This window comes from Gossypium hirsutum, chromosome D10, assembly GCF_007990345.1.
Source record: "Gossypium hirsutum isolate 1008001.06 chromosome D10, Gossypium_hirsutum_v2.1, whole genome shotgun sequence".
Taxonomy (NCBI): domain Eukaryota; kingdom Viridiplantae; phylum Streptophyta; class Magnoliopsida; order Malvales; family Malvaceae; genus Gossypium; species Gossypium hirsutum.
In genome coordinates this window covers 65,181,901-65,209,070 of record NC_053446.1, presented here as the reverse complement: position 1 = coordinate 65,209,070, position 27,170 = coordinate 65,181,901, and the positions used below count along the sequence as shown (strand labels likewise).

Genomic DNA, 27,170 nt, shown 5'->3' with positions numbered 1-27,170 from the left:
GTAAAAATAGCTTACTCTAGGTTGATTAATTGAAATCTCTTTCTAATTAAAACACCTATTGTCACATTAACTCGATTTATGGATTCCCCTATTAGATTTGACTTTAATCCTGTAGATTTATATCGTCCTATTGCTAGGATTGCATGCAACTCCACTCAATTATGCCAGATTTACTTTTAAACAGAGACTTTTGCTCCACTGAATAAGCACATCAATCATGAATTAATATCCTGAAAATATTAAAACATGAAATAAGAACACAAAATTGAGATCAAGAACAAATATTTATCATGTAATTCAGAAAAATCAAATAATAAGATCCGTCTTAGTTTTCATCCTCCCTAGATATCTAAGAAGTTTAGTTCATACTTTGAAAGGAAAACATCTCAAAATTAGGAAAACAACAAAACATAAAGAAACTCAACTTCAAGAGAAATTGAATGGAGATCTTCAGTCTTGAAGGAGATCCTGCTTCTGAATTGAATCTATTGGCGTTCTTCGAGTCTTTTCTGCGTGCTACTCTGCGTGCTCCCTTTAGATCTTCTTCTAGGGTGTATTTATAAACTTTAGAATGCTCAAAAACCCTAAAAATTTGCTTCTTCCGCATGTTTGGGAAATAGGGGCGATATCGACACGGACTGCCACATGGGCGTGTGGGAATGGTCTTGGCTGTGTGGATCCTTAAATTAGTTCGTTTTGTCCGTTTTTGGCCCGTTTTTTGCTCCTTTTGTTCCCCTATGCTCACCTAAGTATAGAAACATGAAATTAAAGGATTAGGAGCATCAAATTCACTAAATTATATAATAAATCATCCAAAAACATGCTAAGCATGGGATTAAAATGTGTTACTTTTATGGTTTATCACTAAGTTATCAAGAGAAGTTAATTTGAGTCATTGTAGTTCAGAGATTCAGCTTGTAGACATCTTAACAAAGGCATTAGCTAATACAAGGTTTGAGTATTTGAAGAGAAACATTGGTGTCTGCTGCTGCTGCATAATAGCCAAGGAGGAGTGTTGAAATTTGGCAACAAGGCAGCAGTAAGGAAATGTTCAATGTCTAATTTGGATGTTTGATTTTTTTTGTAATATGTAAACTAAGTTTTGTGTGATTGTAATTTTGTTTTTGTTTAGGTTAGTCAGCTTCTTAGCTAATTTCGTAGCTTTTTAGGTTGTTATTAAGCTGATTTTATAGCTTGGATACTAGCACAAGTTATGTTTTTTTTCTTCCAATGTAATGAAGCTATTTATGCAAATTGTATTGCTATTAATTATAGTAATTAGAGTTGTCAATTTTTTCTCTCAACCGATTTGTTTTTTTCTCTGTTTTTCATCTTTCAAACACAAATTTTCTTTGTTTTAATCTTTGGATGCTGATATAACTCCACAAACTGTCATGCTCTAGTCCGAAGCTTCAAGCACAGTATGATAGCTTGAATCACAACCACGTTTTACGACTGCTACAAGTCCGGCACCCCCTTAATATCATTCTCCGGAAATAGTGACTGTAAATTCACAAAGAAGAAGTACCGTATGCAGCAAACTGTTATGGAAAATTGCAACGTTCGTCTCAAAACACAAACACCACACTGCAACCGCATATCATGTTCAGCTAAAATAAACACCTTCAAATTTGTGTAAATACTGCAATATAAAATAATCACAGTAGGATGATTTGTGTTTTTTTCTTAATAGTAGATCATAGTTTAGGATTAGAGAAAGTGATTGTATACTAAAGTTCGAATCTTAAACTTGTTGGATATCATCTGATAAAAACGAATGTATGAACTAAATGGATTAAATACAAAATTATAAGGTGATAGAATAGTTATTTCTTAGTGAATAGGTCACTGATTACTAATTCCAATATTGCATCCTTTTAATCCAAAAACAGAGTAAAACTCTGGAATTTTAATTACAAAAATCCAAGTTCTGATAATCTTGGAAAACACAAATTTGATTCAAGTTTCAGCCCAAACTGATAAAATAATGAAGACCATCAATTCAATACCAGAACCAGCAATGTTAGATAAAGCAAGACTATCCTCGTTTTCTGTATACTCAGTCCGCAACTCAGAAGGGCTTGCAATATCTCGTTTATAGCCCAGCGGCAACAAGCGATTCCCATGAGCCCTAAAGGCGTCATCAATCAGTTGCTCCTTAAGAGAAAATCTATGGCTTCAACGATTACTATATCCCTGCCTAATAGATTGGAATTAGCGTCATCCCGCTCTATTGAAAATCCCCCGCCTACATCATCATTATTACCATTACTGACAGCATCTAAGTCTAATATTGCACTATCCTCACAAGCCAACCACTATTAGCATGTGAGCCGACAATAAACAGGTTCTCATGCAATTGTCCGTCAACTCTATCATTTGTCTCAACAGGCTCTTTCAAGCCTGACCGCTCAACTTCCTTACCCATCTTGCAATCTCCAACAGAATACCTCGGTTGAGAGGACGAATCAAAATCAATTTTCGGTTATGAGTTAAGTTTTTGGCCTTCATGTGGGGCATTTTTCGAAAGGGCAGAGGGTTCCACTTCGATGATACGAACTTCATTAGTAGAACCACCACACTTTAGCCTTATTATCTCATCAATTCTAGAGGACTGATCTGTGATATTTTGAATATTAGCCCTAACAAATGATCGAAGTTTTTGAGTATCGGATGGTAATTGATGCATCTCTTTCCTTTTCTTTACGATACTCATCCTTAACAGTGTGAAACTTGAATGGGATTAGACAAGGTGATATCTGCTCCAACAAGTCTGTTGGTGCAAGAGGCAGCAACAAAAGAGAGAACAAGAGCACAGAACATGAAGCAAGGTGCAAGAAGCATTTTTACTTGCTCACAAATGTGCAGCAAGGGAGCTAATGGCTGATAGCTCATTCAGCTCATTCATTCAACTAGAAAAAACATACATTGATAGTCAAATACATCACCAAATAGTCAACTAACCCCACTAATCAGCATTGGGACTATTAAAACATTGCTTGTACACATAAACAAGCCACCTAAACTAGTCATTCAACACCTAATGCATCAAGTTGTCATCAACTTGTCCATTTTAAACTAGATTAATTAGAATGAAACTAAAGAGAAACCTTGCTGTTACAGCAAGCATATGTGCTGCAGCATGTCATCAAGCTGCATGCACTTCAACCACAAAATGTAACAGCAGCATGGTTGGCCAATTTCCAATACTCCTCCTTGGACTCCATGCTGCAAATACCAGTCATTCATCAAGTTTTTTGAACTTGGCAGCTCTTAGATGCTTTGATTCAAGCTGACCAATTCATTTTCTTCTTGCACAAACAGTTCGTGAGTATAGTTGCTTGCCTTCATTCTGCCATTTTGGCTTGCAATTCGACAGGCTCACACTTTGCTTACTATCTTCAAGAGGCTTGCAACTATACAACACGCATTGAGCTTCCACATGTTGCTGAGCTCACACCTTTGACAGACTCACATCTTTGCATATTGTCTTCAACAGGTGTCTTCATCAGGCTCGCACTTTGCTAAGCTTGCAGCTTTGACATCTTGCTAAGCTTGCACATTTGGAAAGCTCACACCTTTCCTTTAAACTCCTCCTTCAGCTTATTCAAGCTAGTTTGGGGATCTTATAAGTTTGAGCTGATATTATCTTCTCTACAAGCAGTCCTTAATGACTTGCTTGTGCTTTGACAGCTTCTTTCTTTTCAACAAGCAGGGGAAGCAAAATCAATGGTCCCGTAAGACATAGGCTCATGATACCAATTGTTGGTGCAAGAGGCAGCAACAAAAGAGAGAACAAGAGCACAGAACATGAAGCAAGGTGCAAGAAGCATTTTTACTTGCTCACAAATGTGCAGCAAGGGAGCTAATGGCTGATAGCTCATTCAGCTCATTCATTCAACTAGAAAAAACATACATTGATAGTCAAATACATCACCAAATAGTCAACTAACCCCACTAATCAGCATTGGGACTATTAAAACATTGCTTGTACACATAAACAAGCCACCTAAACTAGTCATTCGCCACCTAAACTAGTCATTCAACACCTAATGCATCAAGTTGTCATCAACTTGTCCATTTTAAACTAGATTAATTAGAATGAAACTAAAGAGAAACCTTGCTGTTACAGCAAGCATATGTGCTGCAGCATGTCATCAAGCTGCATGCACTTCAACCACAAAATGTAACAGCAGCATGGTTGGCCAATTTCCAATAAAGTCTCAGCTTAGAATTCATATTATCTATATTTTGAACAATGTTCCAGCAAAAACCAGATTCTATCAAAACGAAAAATTCAAAAGATCTAAAAGGAAAAGTTCAAAAGAAGAACAAGGTGTTCTAAATGATTATCCAAAATGTTTTCAAGTCCATATATATTCACACATAATAAGTTGACTAAGACTACAAAACATACTAGTAAGGAACTATGCTTAAGAAGCCTGGTGAATGCATATATGCCATTGACCATTAATCCTCTCGAACACATTTATTACAAACTGCGAACCCCAATTGCTACCTTTTGTTGTCTTGACAAATTCCATGCACGTAACATACCCAAAATCTCCTCTAACATGAACTCGAACATTTTTCAGCTTTATCTCTAGTGGAAATTCGAAGTTCATCCACACAATTTTCCAGCTTTTCATTATGGAATCATAACCAGATATCCCATTTCCCCCTGGGTGTACACAACAAACATCATCTCCTTTCACCCAAAGGTTTTGCATCATGGCTAGATCCCCTCTCCTAAAAGCATCATAAAACGCGAAATTTGCTATCAGTACCAAAGCCTTACTATCCTCATGTAGGACTCGAAGATCATCCTTGATTTTTGCTGCTTCAGCATAGTTTTCTTCCTCGATGGTAATCTGCAGGTCCCTTCGTAAGGTTTGTTCATCCAACATGATGCTTTCAGCATTTCGGTTACCCTCGATGTCATCACCTTTGGCTTGAAAAGGCATCAACAATAGCATATGTGGATTTTGTTTGATGGGTACTGCACTAAATTAATCAGCAATTAGATAAGCTGGATTTTGCAAATATGATGAATCTATATTAAGATAAGTTGCAAAGACAAGAAACTTACAAGAGGTATTCCATTTCCCAACTTGTAGTGTCACTAACCCAGTAAAAACTCGGTCTTGTTTCCTCTTGAAGCCTTCCTTCTTGTTTAGTTTCTCTTGGATAAAACTAGGTCCAATCAAAAGGTTGTCTATGCATATTTCTTCATTTAATAGTTTGGAAAAAAGGTCATTTCTTAAAGTTCTCATCTCTTGCTTTTCTATATTCTCACTAACATTTTGATGAAAATCATTACAATCTCCGGACTTCGGAGAGACTTCCTTATGTACATCACCAACAAGGGGAGTTTTGGTTATACCACCTATTCCCCAAAGTCCAATTGCACGATAGTCTTTTCGCTCAATCAGCCTCAAAATCGTGTTTTTCTGATAGTCCAATCCAACCAGTTCCTCAGAAGCACTTTTAGATTTGCTATTTGTCAACTTTTCTGTAACATATTCAATAATATCCTTGATATATTCCGCTTCGGGTCTAGCAGATAATAAAGAAAGAAAATGGTAAGATGACAGCTTGTAAGTTTGAAAGGTACTTACAGACAAGGTTTTTTTTCCTGTTATAAAGTTTGTTTGTTTGTTTTAATTTAAGATAAATATAATTTTAGAGTTTAGAATTTGAAGGTCTATGATTTAAGGGGTCAAGGTATAGGGTTTTAGTATCTAGGAGTTAAGTTTTTAGAAATTTATAAAAAAATATTAAATGAATTTTACTAAATTTTTTCTTAAATCTTAAAAAGAAATTAAAAGAAAAAGCTCAAGAAGAATAATATGGATGGTGTAGATTTCATGAAATCTAATACAAAGATAAATATAAGAAGAGAAAAAATATAGTTACCTACCTATCAAGTTTCCCACCATCTATATGCCAACCTTTTAATTTACCAATTTCAGCAAAAGCAGCTTTCCATCGCTTCACTTCATCAACTAACCTCTTTGATTCATGCTCTTCAAAGGATACCTGAAAGCTCCCACCAATATTTCGCACATGGGAAGGATCAACATGGTAAAAGATGGGAAGAACAATATGCCCTTGAGTGTTCTTGCGGTCTATGATGTCAGAAACTTCAGCCAGGCATGATTTTGAAGAAGCATAGTTTACGGATAAAACGATAATTGAGAGATTTGAGGCTGCAATAGCTTGAGAAAGTGCTTTTGAAAGTTGCTCTCCTTTTTCCAGTTTTTCTTCATCGAAGAAGACATTCACTCCCATGTCTTTCAAAGCTTTGAGTAGATGACTGGTGAAGTTAAGGCGCGTGTCTTCACCTCTGAAGCTCAAGAAAACTTGATGCTTGATTTGACGAGAAGAAGAAGAAGCCATAAAGAAAGAGTATTCAAACAAACTAACCTAAGGATATTTTGTGAAGAGAAAAATAAAAAGAGCAAAACATACTAAGGAAGATTTTCTTGGCTTGATTTCTTTAAGTATTCTGCAAAAGAAAAGTTGAACATACTAAGGAAGATTTTCTTAGCCTGATTTTCTTTAAGATTTTCTTGGCCTGATTTTCTTTAAGCCAAAGATTTATGTTTCTTAATGTCCTTTAAAACATTAATTTATTTGGTAAATGGTAACTGCTGTGTAGTCGAGTCAAGGTCTTCTAGTGGGACAAAATTGTGAACCAATTTAGTGGATTTTAAAAAAAGAAACTGCGGATTAAGTTTTAACTCAGCTGGCGTTAGAATTGTTATCAATGCAAGAAGACATAGATTTGAGTGCGCTGAAGCACATTATCCTTTTATTTAAGGGTTGGGGAGAAGTCATAAGTAGTTCTAGATATTAATGTATCAAAAAACAACACTACAGCAAAATAGGTTTTTAGAGGCTTTTTTGGCCCTATAGCCCTCTAAAATAATTCGCGGCCTTTTGAGAAGTGCCACAAAAAACCCCGTTAAAGAACATGATCTTTAGCAACGCTTTCCCACAAACGCCGCTACAAAACATGATCTTTAGCTGCGTTTTTAGTGAAAGAGTCGGTAAAGATCATTGTGGGAAAACGCCACTAACTTTAACAAATTTTACCAAACCATTTTAGTTTATATAGAACCCGAATTTTTAACATAATTTCCTATAACATCAAATCTAACCAAAAACTTCAAATCTAAATGATATCATCACGAAAGAAATATGCATATGATCTAAATTAATAAATGAAATAACAAAATATATTATATTCAAAAGTTATATTGTTAATATATTCTCACAATAAGAAAACAAAAGTCTAAGATGGCAGGTTCTGCAACTGCTGAAACATTTTCATCATATTCTGAAGTTGTACTTGGAGTTCGTTATATTTTCTTGTTGCCTTTGCTTCCCTCGCCACTGCCTCCGCTTTAAGTTGTAGCTAGAGTTCATCATATTTTCTTTGAGTCTCTATTTCTAGGTTGTTGTTTATTCAGAACAAATGTTTTTTACGTTGCTGTAGGTTAGAATTTGAAACATGAGAATAAATTAACAAAAAACTAGACCCAAAACAGAAAAACTTACATGGCGATGCAGTAGAGGAGTGTCGACAGCGATGCGCAAAGGAGTGTCGACGGCGATGCAGCAGACGGTCGAGGAAAATCTAAGGGATTGGGGATTTTGATTTAGGGAAAAAATTAAGGGATTTGGGGAAATTTTTTAAGAGAAAAAAATAAGGGATTTCAAGGAAATGATTTGAGGATAAAACTAAGCAGAGCAAAACGGCATAGTATCGATTAAAATAAAATCATACTTTACGGCGTTTTTCTCATAAACGTCGCTATTGCTTACCTTTGGCGACTTTTTTCCATTAGTGCCACTAATGTATAATATTTGCAACGTTTTCAGTCCAAACGCCACTAAAAACACTGCTAAAACCTTAATTTCTTATAGTGCAACTTATCATTTAATAGAGAATACTTCAACTCTTTTATTTTATTTCTTTTAAGATATATTATCCTTTATCAATTTTTATTTTATTTTTTCTTTTAAGATTATGTTACACTTTATCAAATAATATAATTATATTCATTATTTAATTTTAACTAGTACACCAAACAAATTTTATAAATCAAATTTAATACTTAATATTTTAATTTTTTAATTTTTTAACATTTAATTTTTTAACTTATCATACAGAACCTAAAAATTTAAAATAAAATTTATCATGATCCGTTTCTTTACCCATTTTTATTATATAAACTAGTTGTACTTATTAAGGTAAACTATAAAAATAGCCACTTTTGTTTGTCTCAAATTACATTTTAGTCATTTACTTTTGAAATGTTACGTTGTAGTCACTTATGTTATCGTTTTGTTACGAAGTGGCCACTTTACCGTTAAATTCTGTTACCTCCCTAACGACAATCCTACGTGGTAGTCCAAATTAAATTTATTTAACTAAAAACCTATTTTCATCTCATCAATCGGACATCTAAGTTGGTATTTAAAACCCATTTAGACTGCTACATAAGACCACCATTAGGAGGTAATAGAGCTTACCAGTAGAGTGACCACTTCGTAACAAAACGATAATATAAGTGACTAAAACGTAACATTTCAAACATAAGTGACTAAAATGTAATCTGAGGCAAACAAAAGCAACTATTTTTATAATTTACCCTATTTATTATTTATTAAACCATTTGCTTCCTCAATTAGTCTATTCAATTAAATTGTACTTGGTGGATCACAGATTGATACTATTAGATGGCAGCTTATCCAAATATTAAAAAATAAATTTGTATTAAAGAAAACCTAATGAGAAGACAAAATTACGCTTTGTCTTTATTGACTTATTTTTAGTCTAAAAAAATTTGAAGAAACAAAGGAAGGCAGCCAAGCTTTTAGAATTGCGAATAAAAAAATCGATGGATAATTATATGAAACATTGGTCTTTTTATAAGATTAAAAAAAAAACAATTAATCTTAGAGTAAACATTGCTTACTTTTACTGAAAGGTTCACATATCCATACCATTAAATGCCAAATAAAATAGATTTTTATTAAAAACACACGAAAGAAATTAAATGCAAAACTCTTCAAGAAATACATCGGTAAATTCACTAACAACTGGTAACTTATTTAACTTCGACTCTAAATCTCTGGTATCAAGGATGTATGCTAGAAACGCTTCACTACCTTTACGTACCAATCTCTGTGCGGAGATAGCTGAAATGATTCTAACAACACTATTCGACCTGTCAAATTCAACTGAAACCATTTCTACTGTCTGGCATTTCAAATCAATTCATTTCTGTCTACGATTTACCACAACATCATGTAATGATGATAGTCAATTCATACCCAGAATAACATCAAATTCCTGAAAGGGTAGTAACATCAAATCAGCAGGGAGCAACCTCTAATTTTCCATGGACATTTACGATAAACTAACTATTACACTCTAACCTTGTGGATTAGTAACTTGAATATCATATTCAGTTGATTCAATAGGTAGTTTTTTTTTTTTGTTACTAATGCAGTGCAAATATAAGAATAAGTTGACCTAGGGTCAATCAGTGCATACACAGTAACATCAAAGAAATAGAATGTACCAACAATCACATCAGGTGCAGTAGCTTCCTCTCTGGCTCGGATGACATATGTTCGAGTAGGTGCTCTAGTCTCTGATCGTACAACTATATCTTTTGCTCCCATACTAGGAGTCCCAGTAGTGTTGTTCTGGCCTGAACGTCTACCTTTCTGAGATGTAGACATTTGCTTTTCATTACGTTAAGTTTAAAGTTTTAATATGTTAAATTTAATAAAGGTAATGATAAGTTTAATTCTTGATATACTTAATAAGCTTTTATAAGCTTAACATGTTTTTTTTTTCAATGCGTATGATAAAGGAAGAGATGGATGAATGCAAAAGCGGATTGTAAAGTTTTTCAAAGTCGCGGATTTGACTTAGGGCTCTAGACGTTAGGAAAGAAATTTGGATTTTGCCACAACCTAAAACGAAATTGAATCCAAGTCAGATAAAAAAAATTAAAATAAATAACTAAAATAAAATAATAAATCAAAGATTAAGGAAGCGAATAAATAAGATAAATAGAAAGATAGAACGTGGCATGTAGAAGTCCTAAGAAGCCTTGGAAACACGAAGAATCCACAAGCCCCTTCAAGCGGCTCTAATTTCCCCTCCAAGATAGAAACATTGGCAAGAAAAAGTTTGAAGATGATCCCCACAATCTAAAAAGATTGTTAAAACTCTTTTAAAAGAAACTATAGAGAATTTCTTAAAAAGAAACACAGAGAGAATTTATTAACTCAAATGAGAAATAGAATAATAATGAAATATTGAATGCATTGTGTATAATGCAAAGGCCTATATATGGGCTAGTTAAATAAATCTAAATAAAACTCTTAAGTATACTAGAAATCTAATTTAATCTAAACAAGAAGTAGTTTTAAACTAAATTTTCTTGTTAAAATAAAACTCATAAATAACTTGAAATACTTAATAATCATCAAAAATTCGGAATAAATAATAAAATCTGACAAATATAATATTGGGCTCATATATAATAAAAATTAAGTCTAAAATAAGAACCCAACATGACTTAAACTCGAATTAAAAGCCCAAAATTCGTAATTCCATCATAATCCCATTCAGAAATTATGCTCGTGCAGTCTTCACTAAAATAGTCATAACTTGAATTCCCGAACTCAAAATTGAGTGATTCAAAATACGTTTCGAAGCTAAGAGATAGATCTTCAAATGCCATGAGATATCTCAACCCAAAAATGTCAGGATCCTATTCAAAAAGTCATCACAAGTCTGCTGACTTTCTAAGCCTGAAATTTGGTAGTCTTGATTATTGGAATCTAATGAATTTCACCTCATTCGTGTATTTATCAACGTAGGTGGTAGAGGCTTGAATTGAAACTTTAGAGTGAAGACATCTCATCACATCACATCTTAAAGTTTGGAAGAAGATATGGTTTTGATATTTTGGTAATAGATTATGGCATGTATTTAGGTTTAATCAAAGCATGTGTGTAAGATTTCTAGTGGAAATATTTAATGAATAATGATTGAGTTGTATGTACAAAACAAGGAGATGGAGACTTGGGGAAACTTCTCGAGACTACACTATCCATGGAGTCGAAACCAAAGTTGAAAAGAGATGCCAAATGATTGAGGCAAGGAAGTTCAACCAAACTTTCACACTTGGAGTGTCAAACGAGTTTAAAGTTGATTGCTCCTGAAAGATTAGGTATCTTCCTTAAATTCTTGCAATTTGAAATGTCAGTTTCCCTTAAATTAATAAGGTCCTATGCAAAAGAAAAATATATAAAAATAATTATATCACTTTTAAGCTTATGCATCTTCTCAAAAGCAGCAGCACATCTAACTTTTAATTATGCTACGGTCTTTGCTCCACCTAACACCTTTTAATTTCTAATCAATTTTTATTTGCGCATGATGTATATGATGATGAAGATTATGATGATGGTGATGATGTATATGAAGTTGACGATGATGAAGAGCTTGAGGAGGAGGATTGGGATGGAGAAGATGATGTGGATATCTTTGAAGATGGTATTGTTGCTGGAGATGATGATTACATAGAAGAATCAAATCACAAATCAGGTAGTGTTGGGAATAAAGAGGTTAACTGCCTGCCCCTGCACTGCACTGCACATCTTCACCTTCATATTCATCATCTACCTATCATAAGTTTCGGACTACCTTAAATAATTATATCTACGTCGTTGGCTATTGGGAATGTCTTGGAAATCTAGTTATGGCTTCCCGTAGGTCCTCCCTTCCTTCTCACCATTGAGATTCTCGAACGGTGACTCGATTAATCAAGAATTCGGTAACCCAAATTTCAAAATACAAAGAAAGGGGGAAAAATGCATTCTTGAATTGTGTTAAGAAATGGCTTAAAATTGGTAGTGGATTGTTGTTGTTGGTAGTGGGTTGTTGGTGGTAGTGGATTAGTGGATGGTTGTTGGTGTCCATTTTCAACCACAAATCTTTGCCAAAGTTTTGGACAATTATGTCCTTGAACTCTCTTATAAATAGAGAGGTTCATTAGCCATATTAATCATCCCAAACCAAGAGAGAGCAAAGCTTGTTCTTTGAAAGCTAGGATTTTAGCTTTCGGGTTTTCTATAGGGGTTGAGAGTTGTGAGGTTCTCGGGTTGTGTCTTGAGTGTAAAACACTTGTAATCTTCATCTTGTTATAGTGAAATTTCTTTTCGCCTCTGCCCGTGGACGTAGGCATTAAAGCCGAACCACGTAAATCCTTGTGTTCACTTTATTTTTCGTTCCGGTCAATTTACTTGTAGTCATATCGGAGTTCTCGAATCGATCCTTTCCGCAACAAATTGGTATCAGAGCGTAGTTGAAGGAGTGATAATATTTTCTGAATTGCCCTGTGACTGCAGCTTTGTCTGATCTTTCACATCAGGAAGAAAATATTATCATTCATTCAAAGGTTCCAAATTATGGCTACAAGTGTTTCATCGACTAAGTATGATGTCGAGAAATTTACCGGGAAAAATAGTTTCAGTTTATGGCGCATCAAGATGCGGGCAGTGCTGGTTCAACAAGGATTGCTAAAAGCATTGTCTGGTAAAGATAAATTACCAAGCACGCTTTCGGAAGAGCAAAAGGATGACATGCTAGAAAGAGCACATAGTGCTATTCTGCTATGTCTAGGAGATGAAGTGCTACGAGAAGTAGCGGATGAGAAAACCGCGTCCGGTTTGTGGCTCCGGTTAGAGAGCAAGTACATGACGAAGTCATTGACGAACCGGCTCTACCTCAAGCAAAGACTCTATGCCCTGAAGATGGAGGAAGGTACACCTGTTTCCCAGCACCTGGATAAATTCAATTCCATTATCATGGATTTGAATAATATCGATAACAAAATCGATGATGAGGACCAAGCAATAATTGTTTTGTGTTCTTTGCCTCCCTCGTATGAGAATTTTGTTGATACAATGATGTACGGTCGTGATGACCTGACTTTAGAGGAGGTGAAAAATGCCTTAAGTTCCAGTGAGTTGAGGAAGAAAATCACTGGTAAGGTGGTCGAAAACAATGAAGGCGAAGGCTTGGTTGCTCGAGGAAGATCCAAGGCAAAGGGTGGAAGTTCAAGTAAAAGCCATCCTAGATCGCAGTCCAAGAAGAGAATACAGTGCTACTACTGTAAGAAGTACGGGCACATGAAGGTAGATTGTCCGAAAAGGAAGGAGAAATCAGAATCACAGGAGCAACAAAATGATCGTGCGAATGTAGCTGATGCAGATTCTTCAAGTGATGCCGAGATCGTTCTTGCAGTATCCGACTCTTACGCTGGTGGGAGATGGATTCTTGATACGGGAGCTACATTTCATATAAGTACTTCGAAAGATGCATTCTCAACATACGAGAAGCATTCTGGTTCAGTACTAATGGGAAATGACCACGCATGTCAAGTCATGGGGATTGGCACAGTTCGTATAAAGATGTTTGACGGTATTGTTAGAACTCTAACTGATGTTCGGCACATTCCAGAAATGAAGAAAAATTTGATCTCTTTGAGTACGTTGGACAAGAAAGGCTTTCGGTACTCTGCTGAAGGTGGAGTTCTCAAGGTATTCTCGGGTGCTTTGACTGTGATACGTGGTAATTTGGAGCGGGGCCTTTACTTCCTCGATGGTTCCTCGGTTACAGGTGTTGCGGGAGTGTCATCATCAGATGATCTAGATTCTGACACCACGAAGTTATGGCATATGCGGCTCGGGCATATGAGCGAGAGAGGCTTATCGGTGCTAAGCAAACGAGGATTATTGTCTGGGCAGTGTACAGGAAAGTTGAATTTCTGTGAGCACTGCGTCTTCGGTAAGCAGACTCGGGTAAAGTTCAGCACTGGGATTCACAAGACAAAAGGCACAGTGGATTACTTCCATTCTGACCTTTGGGGGCCTTCTCCGACAATTTCTAAAGGTGGTTACAGATATCTGCTTACCTTTATCGATGATTACTCGAGAAAGGTTTGGGTGTATTTTCTGAAGAGCAAGTATGAGGTTCTCATCAACTTCAAGCAATTTAAAGCTTTGATCGAAAATCAAACAGGAAAGAAGATCAAGCGATTCCGGACGGATAATGGCTTGGAGTTTTGCTCAGGTGAATTCAATGAGTTCTGCAAAAATGAAGGAATAGTGAGACACCGCACTGTTCGTCGAACACCACAACAAAATGGAGTTGCAGAACGCATGAATAGAACTCTCTTGGAGCGAGCTCGTTGCATGCGATCAAATGCTGGGCTCGGTGAAGAATTTTGGGCTGAAGCTGTTAATACTGCTTGTTATTTGGTTAACAGATCTCCGTCAACAGCTATTGAGCTGAAGACTCCTGAGGAAGTATGGTCTGGTTCTCCTGCTGATTACTCTGGTTTAAGAGTGTTTGGCTGCCCTGCGTATGCTCATGTAAATGAGGGAAAACTCAAACCGAGGGCGAAGAAATGCATATTTCTTGGATACGGCCAAGGGGTGAAAGGATACAGGTTGTGGTGTCCTGATCCGGTTTCGTCCAAGTTCATCATCAGCAGAGATGTGACTTTTGATGAGTCATCCATGCTTCGATCCACCACAAATTCCCGGGAAAAGGAGGAGTCAGATAGAATGGGAGATCACGGTGTTGAGAAGCAGGTGGAGTGTCAGGTGGACGCTCCAATTCCTACGGAAGGTACTTCAGTCCAGGATGATCAAGTTGAGGTGCAAGATTCCGATGAAGATGAGTCACCTCAAGAAAAACCATATAGCATTGCCACTGGAAGAACGAAGAGACAAATCAAACCAAATCCGCGTTACGCTAATCTGGTGTCTTTCGCGCTCAGTGTGGCGGAGTCCATTGGTATAGAACCTTCCAGTTATAATGAGGCTGTCACGTGTGATGAGTCGGCACAGTGGGCAATTGCTATGAGTGAGGAGATAGAATCTCTTCACAAGAACCATACTTGGGAGTTGGTTAAGCCGCCAAGTAACCAGAAGATAGTTGGTTGCAAATGGGTCTTCAAGAAAAAGGAAGGCATCCTAGGGGTTGAAGCAACTAGATTCAAGGCACGATTGGTTGCTAAAGGCTTCACTCAGAAAGAGGGGATTGACTACAATGAAGTTTTCTCCCCAGTCGTAAAGCATTCTTCCATTCGTGTATTACTTGCCATGGTGGCCAAGTCTGATCTAGAACTTGAGCAGCTTGACGTAAAAACGGCGTTCTTGCATGGTGAGCTCGAGGAAACAATCTACATGCGTCAACCAGAGGGTTTTACAGTTCCTGGTAAAGAAGACCATGTCTGTCTATTAAAGAAGTCTTTATATGGATTGAAACAATCCCCAAGGCAGTGGTACAAGCGGTTTGATAGCTTCATGATTCAGCATGGTTACACAAGATGTGACTATGATGCTTGTGTCTATCATCGGAAGCTCTCAGATGGTTCGCACATTTATTTGTTGCTGTATGTTGATGACATGTTAATTGCTTCCAAAAACATGTCGGAAATCAACAAGTTAAAGTCGCAGTTGAGTGGTGAGTTCGAGATGAAGGATCTGGGTGCTGCCAAGAAAATTTTGGGCATGGATATTCACAGAGATCGCAAGGCGGGCAAGCTTCGTGTGTCGCAGAAGAACTACATTGAAAAGGTTCTTCAACGCTTCGGCATGGATAAAGCGAAAACTGTGAGTACTCCGTTGGCACCACATTTCAAACTCTCTGCAGAGTTGTCACCACAATCTGATGAAGAAAAGCAGCAAATGTCTCACATTCCATACTCGAGTGCAGTTGGAAGCGTGATGTATGCAATGGTTTGCACTCGTCCAGACATTTCACATGCAGTTAGTGTGGTCAGCAGATACATGAGTTGTCCTGGCAAGGAACACTGGCAGGCCGTGAAATGGATTCTCAGGTACTTGAGAGGTTCTGCAGATTTATGCTTGGTATATGATCAGAGTGACTGCACTAGCAGTGTCACGGGCTATGTGGACTCTGATTATGCTGGAGATCTGGACAAAAGAAGATCTCTGACGGGTTATGTTTTCACTTATTCTGGAGGAGCCATTAGTTGGAAAGCTGTGTTACAGTCTACCGTAGCCTTATCTACGACTGAGGCGGAATATATGGCGTTAGCAGAAGCAGTGAAAGAAGCATTGTGGATGAAAGGTCTAGTAAGCAGTTTGGGTTTACAACAGGATTTCACTGTTGTATTTTGCGATAGCCAGAGTGCCATACATCTGACTAAAAATCAGATGTTTCATGAACGGACCAAACACATTGATGTCAGATATCATTTTGTTCGGGAACATGTTACGCAAGGTGACATTGTTATCAGCAAGGTTGCTACCGAGAAGAATCCTGCAGATATGTTAACTAAGGTGATCCCTGCATATAAGTTCAAGCATTGCTTGGACTTGATAGGTATTCGGGATTGATTAGCGCCAGAGAGGCGTTTGGAAGAGGTGATCCAGTTCGAGGAATTCACTATGATGTTCAGCTTGGTAAATTTCAAGCCAAGGTGGAGATTTGTTAAGAAATGGCTTAAAATTGGTAGTGGATTGTTGTTGTTGGTAGTGGGTTGTTGGTGGTAGTGGATTAGTGGATGGTTGTTGGTGTCCATTTTCAACCACAAATCTTTGCCAAAGTTTTGGACAATTATGTCCTTGAACTCTCTTATAAATAGAGAGGTTCATTAGCCATATTAATCATCCCAAACCAAGAGAGAGCAAAGCTTGTTCTTTGAAAGCTAGGATTTTAGCTTTCGGGTTTTCTATAGGGGTTGAGAGTTGTGAGGTTCTCGGGTTGTGTCTTGAGTGTAAAACACTTGTAATCTTCATCTTGTTATAGTGAAATTTCTTTTCGCCTCTGCCCGTGGACGTAGGCATTAAAGCCGAACCACGTAAATCCTTGTGTTCACTTTATTTTTCGTTCCGGTCAATTTACTTGTAGTCATATCGGAGTTCTCGAATCGATCCTTTCCGCAACAAATTGTTTGAATGACGATGGTGGTGGTAAACATGAATGGATTTTGAAAATACTAAAAAGAGCTTGAAAAATTATGATGGCGAAGATCTATGAACAGCATGTACCAAATGAGAAAAATTTTTTAGGGGCGAAAATTAAATTATAATTTTTATGATAGTAAAAGTATAATTTCATCATTTTAATAATTTATATTTTATAATTTTTAAAGAATTAAATTAATTTTTTATATTTTTAAAAAGTTAAAATATAAATTTACCTTTACTAATTTAAAATTTTAAATAGCTTAAATGAAAAATATTCTATTTTGAGTGAGGAAGACTGGGCCTCCCCCAACCTAGTTACTTCCCTGCATTGGGTTAGGTATTGGGTTGGGGCTTCAGCAGTGGAGCAAGGTGGCTCGATTATAGTTTGGCAATGGTGATGGTGAACAAGGACGGTTCTGGGAAAAGAAGAAACCATTAATGAGAAATTAAAAGAAAAGAAAGAAATTTTAAAAAAGTGAATTAATTAATTAATTAGAATTTTTGTTTTTAATATTTAAAAATTAAAATTAAAATAAATATTTTTAATACACGTGGCCTAATATTATTGTTTCATAAATAGACATGGTGCAATATGATTAGATAAGATAAAAAAATTGAACGATAGTCAATTAGGTACTAAGGTGGCTTATAATTTTCAAATGTAAGTATTAGTTAAGTCTAAAAATAAGTTTAGGTACCTTTGTATATATTAAGTTTTTAAAAGAATATATATTTTAATTTAATATAAAAATTAAATATTAAATATTTTCTTATATATTAAACAATAAAACTGAGTATTTAGACAAGTCAAGCAAGGGTTTGGAATAGTGTTTAAGATAGGGCTGCAGCTCGACCCATGGGAATCTCAACGTGACAAAACTTTATTATTTTAAAAGCAAATAAGAGTATATAATAGTATATTATCATTCACATCGCTTGAAGTTCGTTTGGATGATACATATGCATATTCAACAAACAGTACATGTTTCTAGCAAGTGTTGAATTGCATTCTAACTTTTGAGTAGTACTGAAGATTACATAGAGAGTCTAAAGATAAAGGACACTTCTTTAATTTGAGTCATAGATGAATTTTAAGCTTTCAGGGATTTTTAAGAATTCAATAATTGGGAAATGAGTTAGGTCTAGATTATTAAAAGATTCCATCTTGAACCATACATTTTTACCCTTGAGTCACTCATAACTAAAGCCTAAAGATCACTTGGAGGATCGAGAGACAGACACACCTCTTCAATTTGAGTTCCAAATAAGTTTAATCTTTTTAAACTTTGTTGGGGTTTTGACAGCGGCAAAGGAAGAAAACAGAGAACACAGAACAATGAAGCAAGATGCAAGAAATATTTTCACTTGCTCAAAAATGTGCAGCAAGGCAGTTTATGGCTGATAGCTCATTTTTCTCATTCATTCAACTAGAAAAACAATACATTTATAGTAAAATACATCACCAAATATTCAACTAAACCCCACTTATCAGCATTGGGACTAATAAAATATTGCTTGTACACATGGTTAAGCTGATTTATCAACATCAATATCAAAGTTCATTTTCAACCAAATTAAATTACATTGCAACTAAAATAGAAAATATGTTGCTGCAACATGTACAATTGCTACAGCATACATACAAGCTGTATGCACTCAACATAATCATCATAGTAGGATGCACTTTAACAAAAACATAACAGCAGCGGTTGGCCATTTTCAACAAACTTTCTAGGATTTTTGGAAATTTGACATTGGGCAAGCACTTAGACTCAGATCACAAAGGTAACATTTTTTTACCCTTGAGCCACTCATATCTAAAGTCTGAAGATTACTTGGAGAGTCAAGAGATAGGCACACCTCTTCAATTTGAGTTCTTGGGATTTCTGGAAATTTGACCATTGGGCAATGAATAAAGTTCAGATTACGAAAATATTACAACTTTGAAATATTTCTCGATACGTTATTTTTACCCTTGAGTTTCTCAAGCTCAACATTTTAAGTCCAATGGGATACTCAATTGATTCACTTAATTCTAAAATAGGAAAGTAATTTTGAGATTACGACATCCGGTAAGTACAAGCCTTTTCAGTGATGTTGAATGATTGAGGGAAAGAAGTAACCGAACTTTCACACCAGCTAAACAGAAGAACTTCAAGGTTGATGGCTCCTAATAAACTAGGAATCTTCCTTAAATTCTTGCAAAAACTAATGTAAATTTCCCTTAAAATTATTTTGGGCTGTATAAAAATGAAATTCAAAATAATTATAAATCAAATAATGTTGCTATTAAATAACCTATACTACCACATGAAAGAAAATTATCAATTTATTAAATAATAACCCTTAAATATTTTAAAAATCCTATTAACAAATAGATGCTCTTTGTCCTATTGGAAGACATTGACTTCGAGGTTACAAACCCATCGGAGCATAATAATACTACTAATAATAATAAACTCCATCCACCCCCCTTTCTTTACCCATTTTTATTACAATTTTATTGTACTTATTATTTACTAAACCATTTGCTTCCTCAATTAATCTATTTAATTAGATATTGTTTTACAAGACATTAATATTTTTTTATAAGAATTGTAGTTGGTGGTTCACAGATTGGTACTACTAAATGACAGCTCACCCAAATATTAAAAATTAAATTTGTATTAGAAAACCAATTAGAAGACAAAATTACGCTTTGGCTTTATTGACTTATTTTATATTGAAAAAAATTTATTAAAAAAAAAAAGAGTAAGCAATTAATACCACTAAATGGCAAATATTATTATAAAAACACAGAAGAAATGAAATGCAAAATATTATGAATGTGTGCTTCAAAGGTTCACAAATCTATTTTGCTCTCTCTTGCTTCAATCACACAATGAATACTCTTTCATGGCTGCTTCTTCTTCTTCTTCCTCTTCCTCTTCCTCTTCTCCTCAAACAGACACATGCCTGAACTTCATCACTCATCTGCTCAAAGCTCTGAAAGACTCGATGGTGAATGTCTTCTTTCATGATGAAAAACCGGAGCAACTTTCACAACCACTTTCTCCAGAAATTGCCTCTTCTAGTCGATTGAAGCATCAGGTTTTCTTGAGCTTCAGAGGTGAAGACACACGCCCTAATTTCACTGCTCATCTACTCAAAGCTTTGAAAGACACGGGAATGAATGTTTTCTTCGATGAAGAAAAACTAGAAAAAGGGGAGCAACTTTCACAAGCACTTTCTCTAGCAATTGCAGCCTCAAATCTCTCAATTATTGTGTTGTCGGTAGACTATGCTTCTTCAAAATCATGCCTGGCTGAACTCTCCGACATCATGCGCCGCAAGGACACTCAAGGACATATTGCTCTTCCCATTTTTACCATGTTGATCCTTCCGATGTGCGGAATCATGGTGGTAGTTTCAAAACATCCTTCAATCACCATGAATCAAATAGGCTACCTCAAGTACAACGATGGAAAACTGCCTTTGCTGAAGTCGGTAAATTAAAAGGATGGCATATAGAAGGAGGCAAATTCGACAGGTAACTATATTTTTCCCATCATCTTATATTAATAATCATTGTTTTGTTTTAGATTTCGTATAATTATATATTTTTATTATTTGGTAGACCTGAAACTGAGTACATCAAGGATATTGTTGAATATGTTATAAAGAAGTTGATGAGTGGCAAGTTAAAAAGTGCTTCTGCAGAGTTAGTTGGAATAGATGATCAGAAACAGACGATTTTGACGCTAATTGAGCAGGAAGACAGTCGTCTAATAGGACTCTGGGGACAAGGTGGTATAGGCAAAACTACCCTCTCTATGTTATATACAATGAAATCTCTTATAAGTATGAAGATAGTTGCTTTCTTCTAAATGTTAGAGAGAAGTTAAAAAAACAGGGGATGGAATCTTTACGAAATGAACTTCTTCCCAAACTCTTAAACCAAGCAATTCATGTAGACACCCCCTCAATTGGGTCAACTTTAATCCAAGAGAGGCTAAGCAATAAAAGAGTACTTGTTGTCCTTGACGATGTTAATGACTCAGACCAAATAGATTGTTTTGGTGTTAAACATTTTGGTGATGGAAGTAAAATCATTGTAACATCTAGAGATAGACAAGTACTTAAGAATGGAGGTGTTGACAAAATACATAAGGTAAAGAAGTTAAAAGACAATGACTCTCTTCAACTTTTTTCTACATTTGCATTTAAACAATTGAATCCCGCTGTTGAGTTTCAAGATCTATCGAAAAAGTTTGTAGAGTATGCCCAAGGAAGTCTAGAAAAGAGTGGGAAAGTGAGGTGGATAAACTAAAAGAATATGAGCGACCAAAAATTTCACAGATTTTGAGGAGTAGCTTTGATGACTTGGATGAACTAGAGAAGAATATATTCCTTGATATTGCAATCTTCTTTAAAGGAACACTCAGAAAAGATGTAGAAAAAATTCTAAGTTGTTGTTATAAGGGTGTTGTGAGTGGAATAAGCAACTTGATCCACAAGTGCCTACTTGATAGCACACCTGATATTGAATGGATATTTATGCATGATATGCTTGAAGAGATGGGCAAGGACATTGTTCGCAAAGAATCTATAAACCCTGAAAAACGTAGTAGGTTATGGGGTGCTAAAGACGTGTTTCAAGTGCTCAGATATAACAAAGTAAGCCCTAGTTATATTTATATTCTTTTAATTTTTTATATCTTTGTGTGATTTTTATTAGAAAGTATAAAAATTCAATTAATTATGTGTTGTCAAATGTTAACAAGTTTTATTATTTGAAATTATTTTGAGTTTAAGTTTATTGCCAAATCACCGGGAATGACCAATGTATTAAGATATATGTCATGGGATTTTCGCAATGGTTTATAGACTTAGTATCTAATGCATTGCTTTAGAAAAAGAGTAAACTACAAAAATAGTCACTTTTGTTTGCCTCAAATTATATTTTAGTCACTTATATTTGAAATGTTACGTTTTAGTCACTTATGTTATCGTTTTGTTATGAAGTGGTCACGTTACCATTAAACTCTGTTACCTCTTTAACGACAGTCCTACGTGGCAGTCCAAATAGATTTTAAATGTCAACTTGAATACCCAGTTGCTAGGAAGAAGATAGGTTTTTAAGTAAATAAATTTAATTTGGACTGCGACGTAGGACATCTAAGTTGGCATTTAAAACCCATTTGGATTGCATGTAGGATCACTGTTAGGGAGGTAATGGAGCTTAACGGTAAAGTGACCACTTCGTAACAAAATAATAACGTAAGTGACTACAACGTAACAATTCAAACATAAATGACTAATATGTAATCTGATGCAAACAAAAGTGACTATTTTTGTAGTTTACCCTTAGAAAAACAATAAAATTAAACATTTTCTAATATAATTACTTTCTTTTCGTGATATAATTGTTTAATGGAATGGCCATAAATTTCTTTGTCTTGGTTTTTGTTCTTAGGGAATTAATCGAATTGAAGGAATGAAGTTAGACATATCTCAAATTGATAACCTACGGTTACATCGTTCTGCTTTTGAGGGAATGATTAATCTTAAAGTTATCTTCTTCTACACTGATGGTTTTTTTTTTGGGATAAGTGTTTGGCAGAGAAGTTTCTTGCAGACCAAGTTGATAGTGTATCTCTTCCTGAAGAGCTAAAGTATCTTCGTTGGGACTATTATCCCTTCAAATCTCTATCTGGTTTTAATCCAAAGAATCTTGTTGTGCTGAAATTAATACGTGGCGATATAGAATATCTTTGGAATGATGATGATCATCAGGTATATTCTTTCATACTTTCTTCATTCAAGATAGTTTCGAAATTCAAAAATAGTTTATAATTGATATGTTAATGAATAATAGTATAGATTCTATTAATAGTTATAATGTATCATTTTTTATACGGCCGAAAGTAATATAACTATTTATACTTTCTTTGCACAAGGTCTAGTTAATTTAAAAGAAATTAACGTTGCTGATTGCAAGAATTAAGGAAGATTCCTAGTCTATTAGGAGCAATCAACCTTGAAATCCTTGAGTGTAGCGGGTGTGAAAGTTTGGTTGAACTTCCTTGGCTCAATCATTTGACATCACTTAATAAACTAGGACTTACAGGATGTTGTAATCTCAAGACGTTTCCCGTGGTCCCAAAACACTTTCCTATTATAGAATTAAGTGATTCAAAAATAGAAGAAGTGCCTGATTCAATTGAGCATCTCGTCAGACTTATAAAGTTGTGCTTGAAAAACTCCAAGGTCAATACAGTATCAAGCAATATTTCAAAGTTGGAATCACTTCATGATCTGGATCTTAGTCATTGCCCAATAGCTGAATTCCCAATAATCCCAAGAAGCTTGACAGAATTTAACTTATCTGAAACTCAAATTGAAGATGTGTGCTTGTCTCTCGACACTCCAAGTAATCTTCAGACGTTAGATATGAGTGGCTCAAGGGTAAAAAATGTATCCATCAAGATAGAATCCCTTCGTGACCTGAATCTTAATCATTGCCCAATAGTCAAATTTCCCAAAATCCCAAGAACTTTAATAAAATTAAACTTATCTAGAACTCAAATTGAAGAGGTGTCCTTGTCTCTCGACTCTCTAGGTAATCTTCAAACATTAGATATGAGTGGCTCAAGGGTAAAAAATGTATCGATCAAGATGGAAGCCGCCCTTCGTGATCTGAATCTTAGTCATTGCCCAATGACAGAATTCCCAGAAATCCCAAGAAGCTTAAGAAAATTGAATTTATTTGGGACTCAAATTAAGGAAGTGACTTTGTCTTTAGACTCTCTAAATAATCTTCAGATGTTAAAGATGAGCTGCTCAAGTATTCAAAAGCTACAATGTAGTATCATCCCGTTCGGTTTAAAAGAGATTCCAACAGTTGATGTGTCCTCACCAATCTTGATGTCTAAAAGCATTTATAGGCTGCAAATGGATCATTGCGAGAGTCTTACTGTTGGATCTGTAACTGAAATAACAGACTCGGCAAGTGTCTTGTGCAACAAGCCTCGATGCTTGCTGAGGAATCAAATGAATTCGAGCAAAAGAAAGAAGAAAAAGCTAAGGAAAATAGAGAGGAAAATTGATGAACAAACTGATTTCATTCATTGAGTAAACAATAGCATAATGCCAATACATAAACCAAGCACTAAGCTTGTCAAAAATAGTAAACAATCACCTAATAGTTACCTAACACTACTAAACATTGAAACTTGAAGTAATTAACTTGAACATACAAGCAAAGCTGAATTAACAGCTCATATGGCTGCAAATTACATCAATCATATACCTAACATAGTTTTAAATGAACTAAATTACATTTCATTAACTAGAAGTTACAAAATGAACAAGAACTAGATCATTTGAGCTTGAGAAGCAGCTTCTGCCTTGGTCGATCTTCATGATCTGCATGTTGACTGGTGTTGCAGCATGCTGGCCAAGTTCATCACTCATCCTTGGGTAGCATGCTGCAAACTCCTAACATCTTCCTTAAATATTCAAACTTAGTTGCATTAAGACCCTTGGTCAAAATATCAGCAATTTGATCATCTGTCTTGCAATGAATTAGCTTGACTTCTAATGCTTCCTCCATTTCTCGTACAACATGGAGTTTGATGCTGAAATGCTTTGTTCTCCCATGGAACACTGGATTTTTGGCAATGGCAACAGTAGATTGATTGTCACAAAAGATCTATGTTGCTCCCTTTTGACTCACATTCAAATCATTCATGATTTTTCTTAGCCAATTGGCTTGGTTGACAGCACTTGCTGCTACAACATATTCTGCTTCAGTAGTTGATTGAGCCACCAAGGTTTGCTTCTTCGAGCTCTAACAGAACATGGCTGAACCAAGACTGAAAGCATACCCTGAGGTGCTTTTCATGTCATCCAATGAGCCAGCCCAATCACTGTCAGTATAAACAGCTTTAGGCTTTCTTCTTTCCTATACATCAAGCCATAGCTCAATGTACCTTTGATATACCTGAGCACTCTCTTTGCTGCTCGAAAATGCTTCTCATTGCAACAATGCAAGAACCTTGAGAGCAAACCTACAGCATACATTATGTCTGGTCTCGTTGCAGTTAAATACAGTAAGCAACCAACTAGACTTCTGTAGGTTGTTTCACAAACCTTCTCAAAATCACCTTGGCTCGATAGTTTTTCTCCAACAGCAACAGGAGTCTTTGTTGCTCTACTGTTTTCCATAGAGAACTTGGTTAAAATCTTCGAGGAGAAGCTCTTCTGGCTTAGAAATATCCTATTCTGCATTTGTGACACCTCCATGCCAAGAAAATAGGACATCTTCCCCAAAATCAGACATTTCAAACATCTCATGCATCTTGGTCTTAAAATCAGCCAGCATTGCTTGGTCTCCTCTTGTCACCAACAGATCATCAACATACAGAGACACAATAAGCTGTGTTTGTGTCCCTTCCTTCTTAACATAGAGTGTTGGCTCACTCTTGCTCCTGTCGAATCCCAAATCAACAAGGTAACCATCGATTCTGTTGTACCAGGCTCTGCCTGTTTCAAGCCATACAAGGCTTCCTTCAGCTTATATACCATCTACACCTTCCCAGCTATTTCAAACCCCTGAGGTTGTTCAACATAGATGTCTTCCTCAAGAAATCCATTTAGAAAGGCTGACTTCACATCAAGCTGGTGAATTTTCCACTGCATTTGTGCAACTAAGGCAATCAATAGCCTTATGGTGTCAAGCCTGGCCACTGGTGCAAAGGTCTCCAGGTAGTCCAGGCCATATTTCTGACTGAACCCTTTGACAACCAGCCTTGCTTTCAATTTGTTCAAGGTTCCATCAGCATTCTGCTTGGCTTTGTATACCCATTTCACCCCAATTACCTTCCTTTTGATTGGCCTTTCAACCAATTCCCAGGTTTGGTTCTTCTCAATCATGCTGATCTCCTCAGCCATTACCTGCCTCTATCCCTGCTGAGCTTCTGCTTCTACAAAGTTGCTTGGTTCAGCTATGGCTACATGAGCCCTTTCATAAATCTCAGTCAATGGTCTTGTTCCTCTGACTGATTCATCATTAATGTCCATTTCAGGACCATTTTGGTCTGGCTCAGCTTGATCTGCTGCAAGTTCTTCTGAGACTTCCTCAGCTTCATGTCTTTCCCAGTTCCAACATAATCTCTCATTGAATACCACATCCCTGCTGACTAACACTTTGTTTGTTGAAGGATCAAGATCCTATAGCACTTCTTGACAGTGCTGTAGCCTACCAGAACACCAGGTCGAGCCCTTTCAGACAACTTGTCCCTTTTAACAGAAGGTACATGTGCATAACAGATGCACCCAAAGACTTTCAGATGAGCCAGTGATGGCTTGAATCCAAACCAGGCCTCGAATGGAATCTTCTGGTCTAAAGCCATGGTTGGAAGCTTATTTTGAATTTAGGTTGCAGTGTTAACTACTTCTGCCCATAGAGCTTTAGGCAGATTCTTCTAAATCATCAGGCACCTAGCCATATCCATCAAACTCCTATTCTTCCTTTCACTTACACCATTTTGCTGAGGTGTATAAGTGTTGGTAAGTTGATGTTTAATGTCTGCCTTATCATAAAAGGCTTGGAACTGAGCTGAGGTGTACTCAGTCCCATTATCAGACCTTATGGTCTTCAGCTTACAGCCTGTTTCAGTCTCAGCAGCAGTCTTGAACTTCCAAAACACTGAGGCCACCTCTGATTTTTGTTTCAAGAAGTAAAGCCAACAATATCTCGAGAAATCATCAATGAACAGTATGAAATACCTGTTTCCTCTTAATGACTCAGTCTTCATGGGGCCACACACATCAGTGTGTCCTAGTTAGAGTTTTTTAGAGGCTCTCCAAGCTTGATTCAAGGGAAATGGGAGTCTAGCTTGCTTTCCTAGCTGACATACTTCACATACATCACCATGCTCCACTGAGTTGGTGAAGTTTTCAGCCAAGTCCTCTCTGACCATTCGAGCCATCGATCTGAAGTTGGCATGTCCAAGCCTTTAATGCCAAAGCTTGGATTCATCTGATGTAGCTGTGTAGGCAATGTCTGACTCCTTTGTCCAGTCAACCACAAAGCTCTTATCAGCCATAGGGACTGCCATTAGCTTGGATCCACTTGGACCACT

General features: G+C 36.2%; 3 protein-coding genes across 3 annotated transcripts; 1 reads left to right on the top strand and 2 right to left on the bottom strand.

The window, feature by feature from the left end:
* Window positions 1-4,377: 4,377 nt before the first annotated feature.
* Window positions 4,378-5,549, bottom strand: LOC107934947 (uncharacterized). The gene is made up of 2 exons (XM_016867475.2): window positions 5,090-5,549; window positions 4,378-4,999 (listed from the first exon to the last, which is right to left on the bottom strand). The coding sequence occupies exons 1-2, from the start codon at window positions 5,271-5,273 to the stop codon at window positions 4,434-4,436; spliced, it is 750 nt and encodes a 249-aa protein (XP_016722964.2). The 5' UTR covers window positions 5,274-5,549; the 3' UTR covers window positions 4,378-4,433.
* Window positions 5,550-5,847: 298 nt separating this feature from the next.
* Window positions 5,848-6,541, bottom strand: LOC121222592 (TMV resistance protein N-like). The gene has a single exon (XM_041103642.1). It carries the CDS (start codon window positions 6,397-6,399, stop codon window positions 5,917-5,919), a length of 483 nt encoding a protein of 160 aa, XP_040959576.1. The 5' UTR covers window positions 6,400-6,541; the 3' UTR covers window positions 5,848-5,916.
* A 13,397-nt stretch (window positions 6,542-19,938) lies between these two features.
* Window positions 19,939-22,890, top strand: LOC121222134 (disease resistance protein RUN1). The gene is made up of 4 exons (XM_041102060.1): window positions 19,939-20,525; window positions 20,660-20,857; window positions 21,279-21,699; window positions 22,636-22,890. The coding sequence occupies exons 1-4, from the start codon at window positions 19,939-19,941 to the stop codon at window positions 22,876-22,878; spliced, it is 1,449 nt and encodes a 482-aa protein (XP_040957994.1). The 3' UTR covers window positions 22,879-22,890.
* Window positions 22,891-27,170: the final 4,280 nt, after the last annotated feature.

Excerpts from the sequence above, each read along its gene's own strand:
- LOC107934947 (XM_016867475.2), bottom strand. The coding sequence starts at position 5,273 with ATGAGAACTTTAAGAAATGACCTTTTTTCCAAACTATTAAATGAAGAA. Across the intron at positions 5,000-5,089 it reads TGGGAAATGGAATACCTCTT|TACCCATCAAACAAAATCCA; the intron begins GTAAGTTTCTTG and ends AATTTAGTGCAG.
- LOC121222134 (XM_041102060.1), top strand. The coding sequence starts at position 19,939 with ATGGCTGCTTCTTCTTCTTCTTCCTCTTCCTCTTCCTCTTCTCCTCAA. Across the intron at positions 20,526-20,659 it reads GGAAAACTGCCTTTGCTGAA|ACCTGAAACTGAGTACATCA; the intron begins GTCGGTAAATTA and ends ATTATTTGGTAG. Across the intron at positions 21,700-22,635 it reads AAGTGCTCAGATATAACAAA|TGTTTGGCAGAGAAGTTTCT; the intron begins GTAAGCCCTAGT and ends TTTTGGGATAAG.
- LOC121222592 (XM_041103642.1), bottom strand. The coding sequence starts at position 6,399 with ATGGCTTCTTCTTCTTCTCGTCAAATCAAGCATCAAGTTTTCTTGAGC.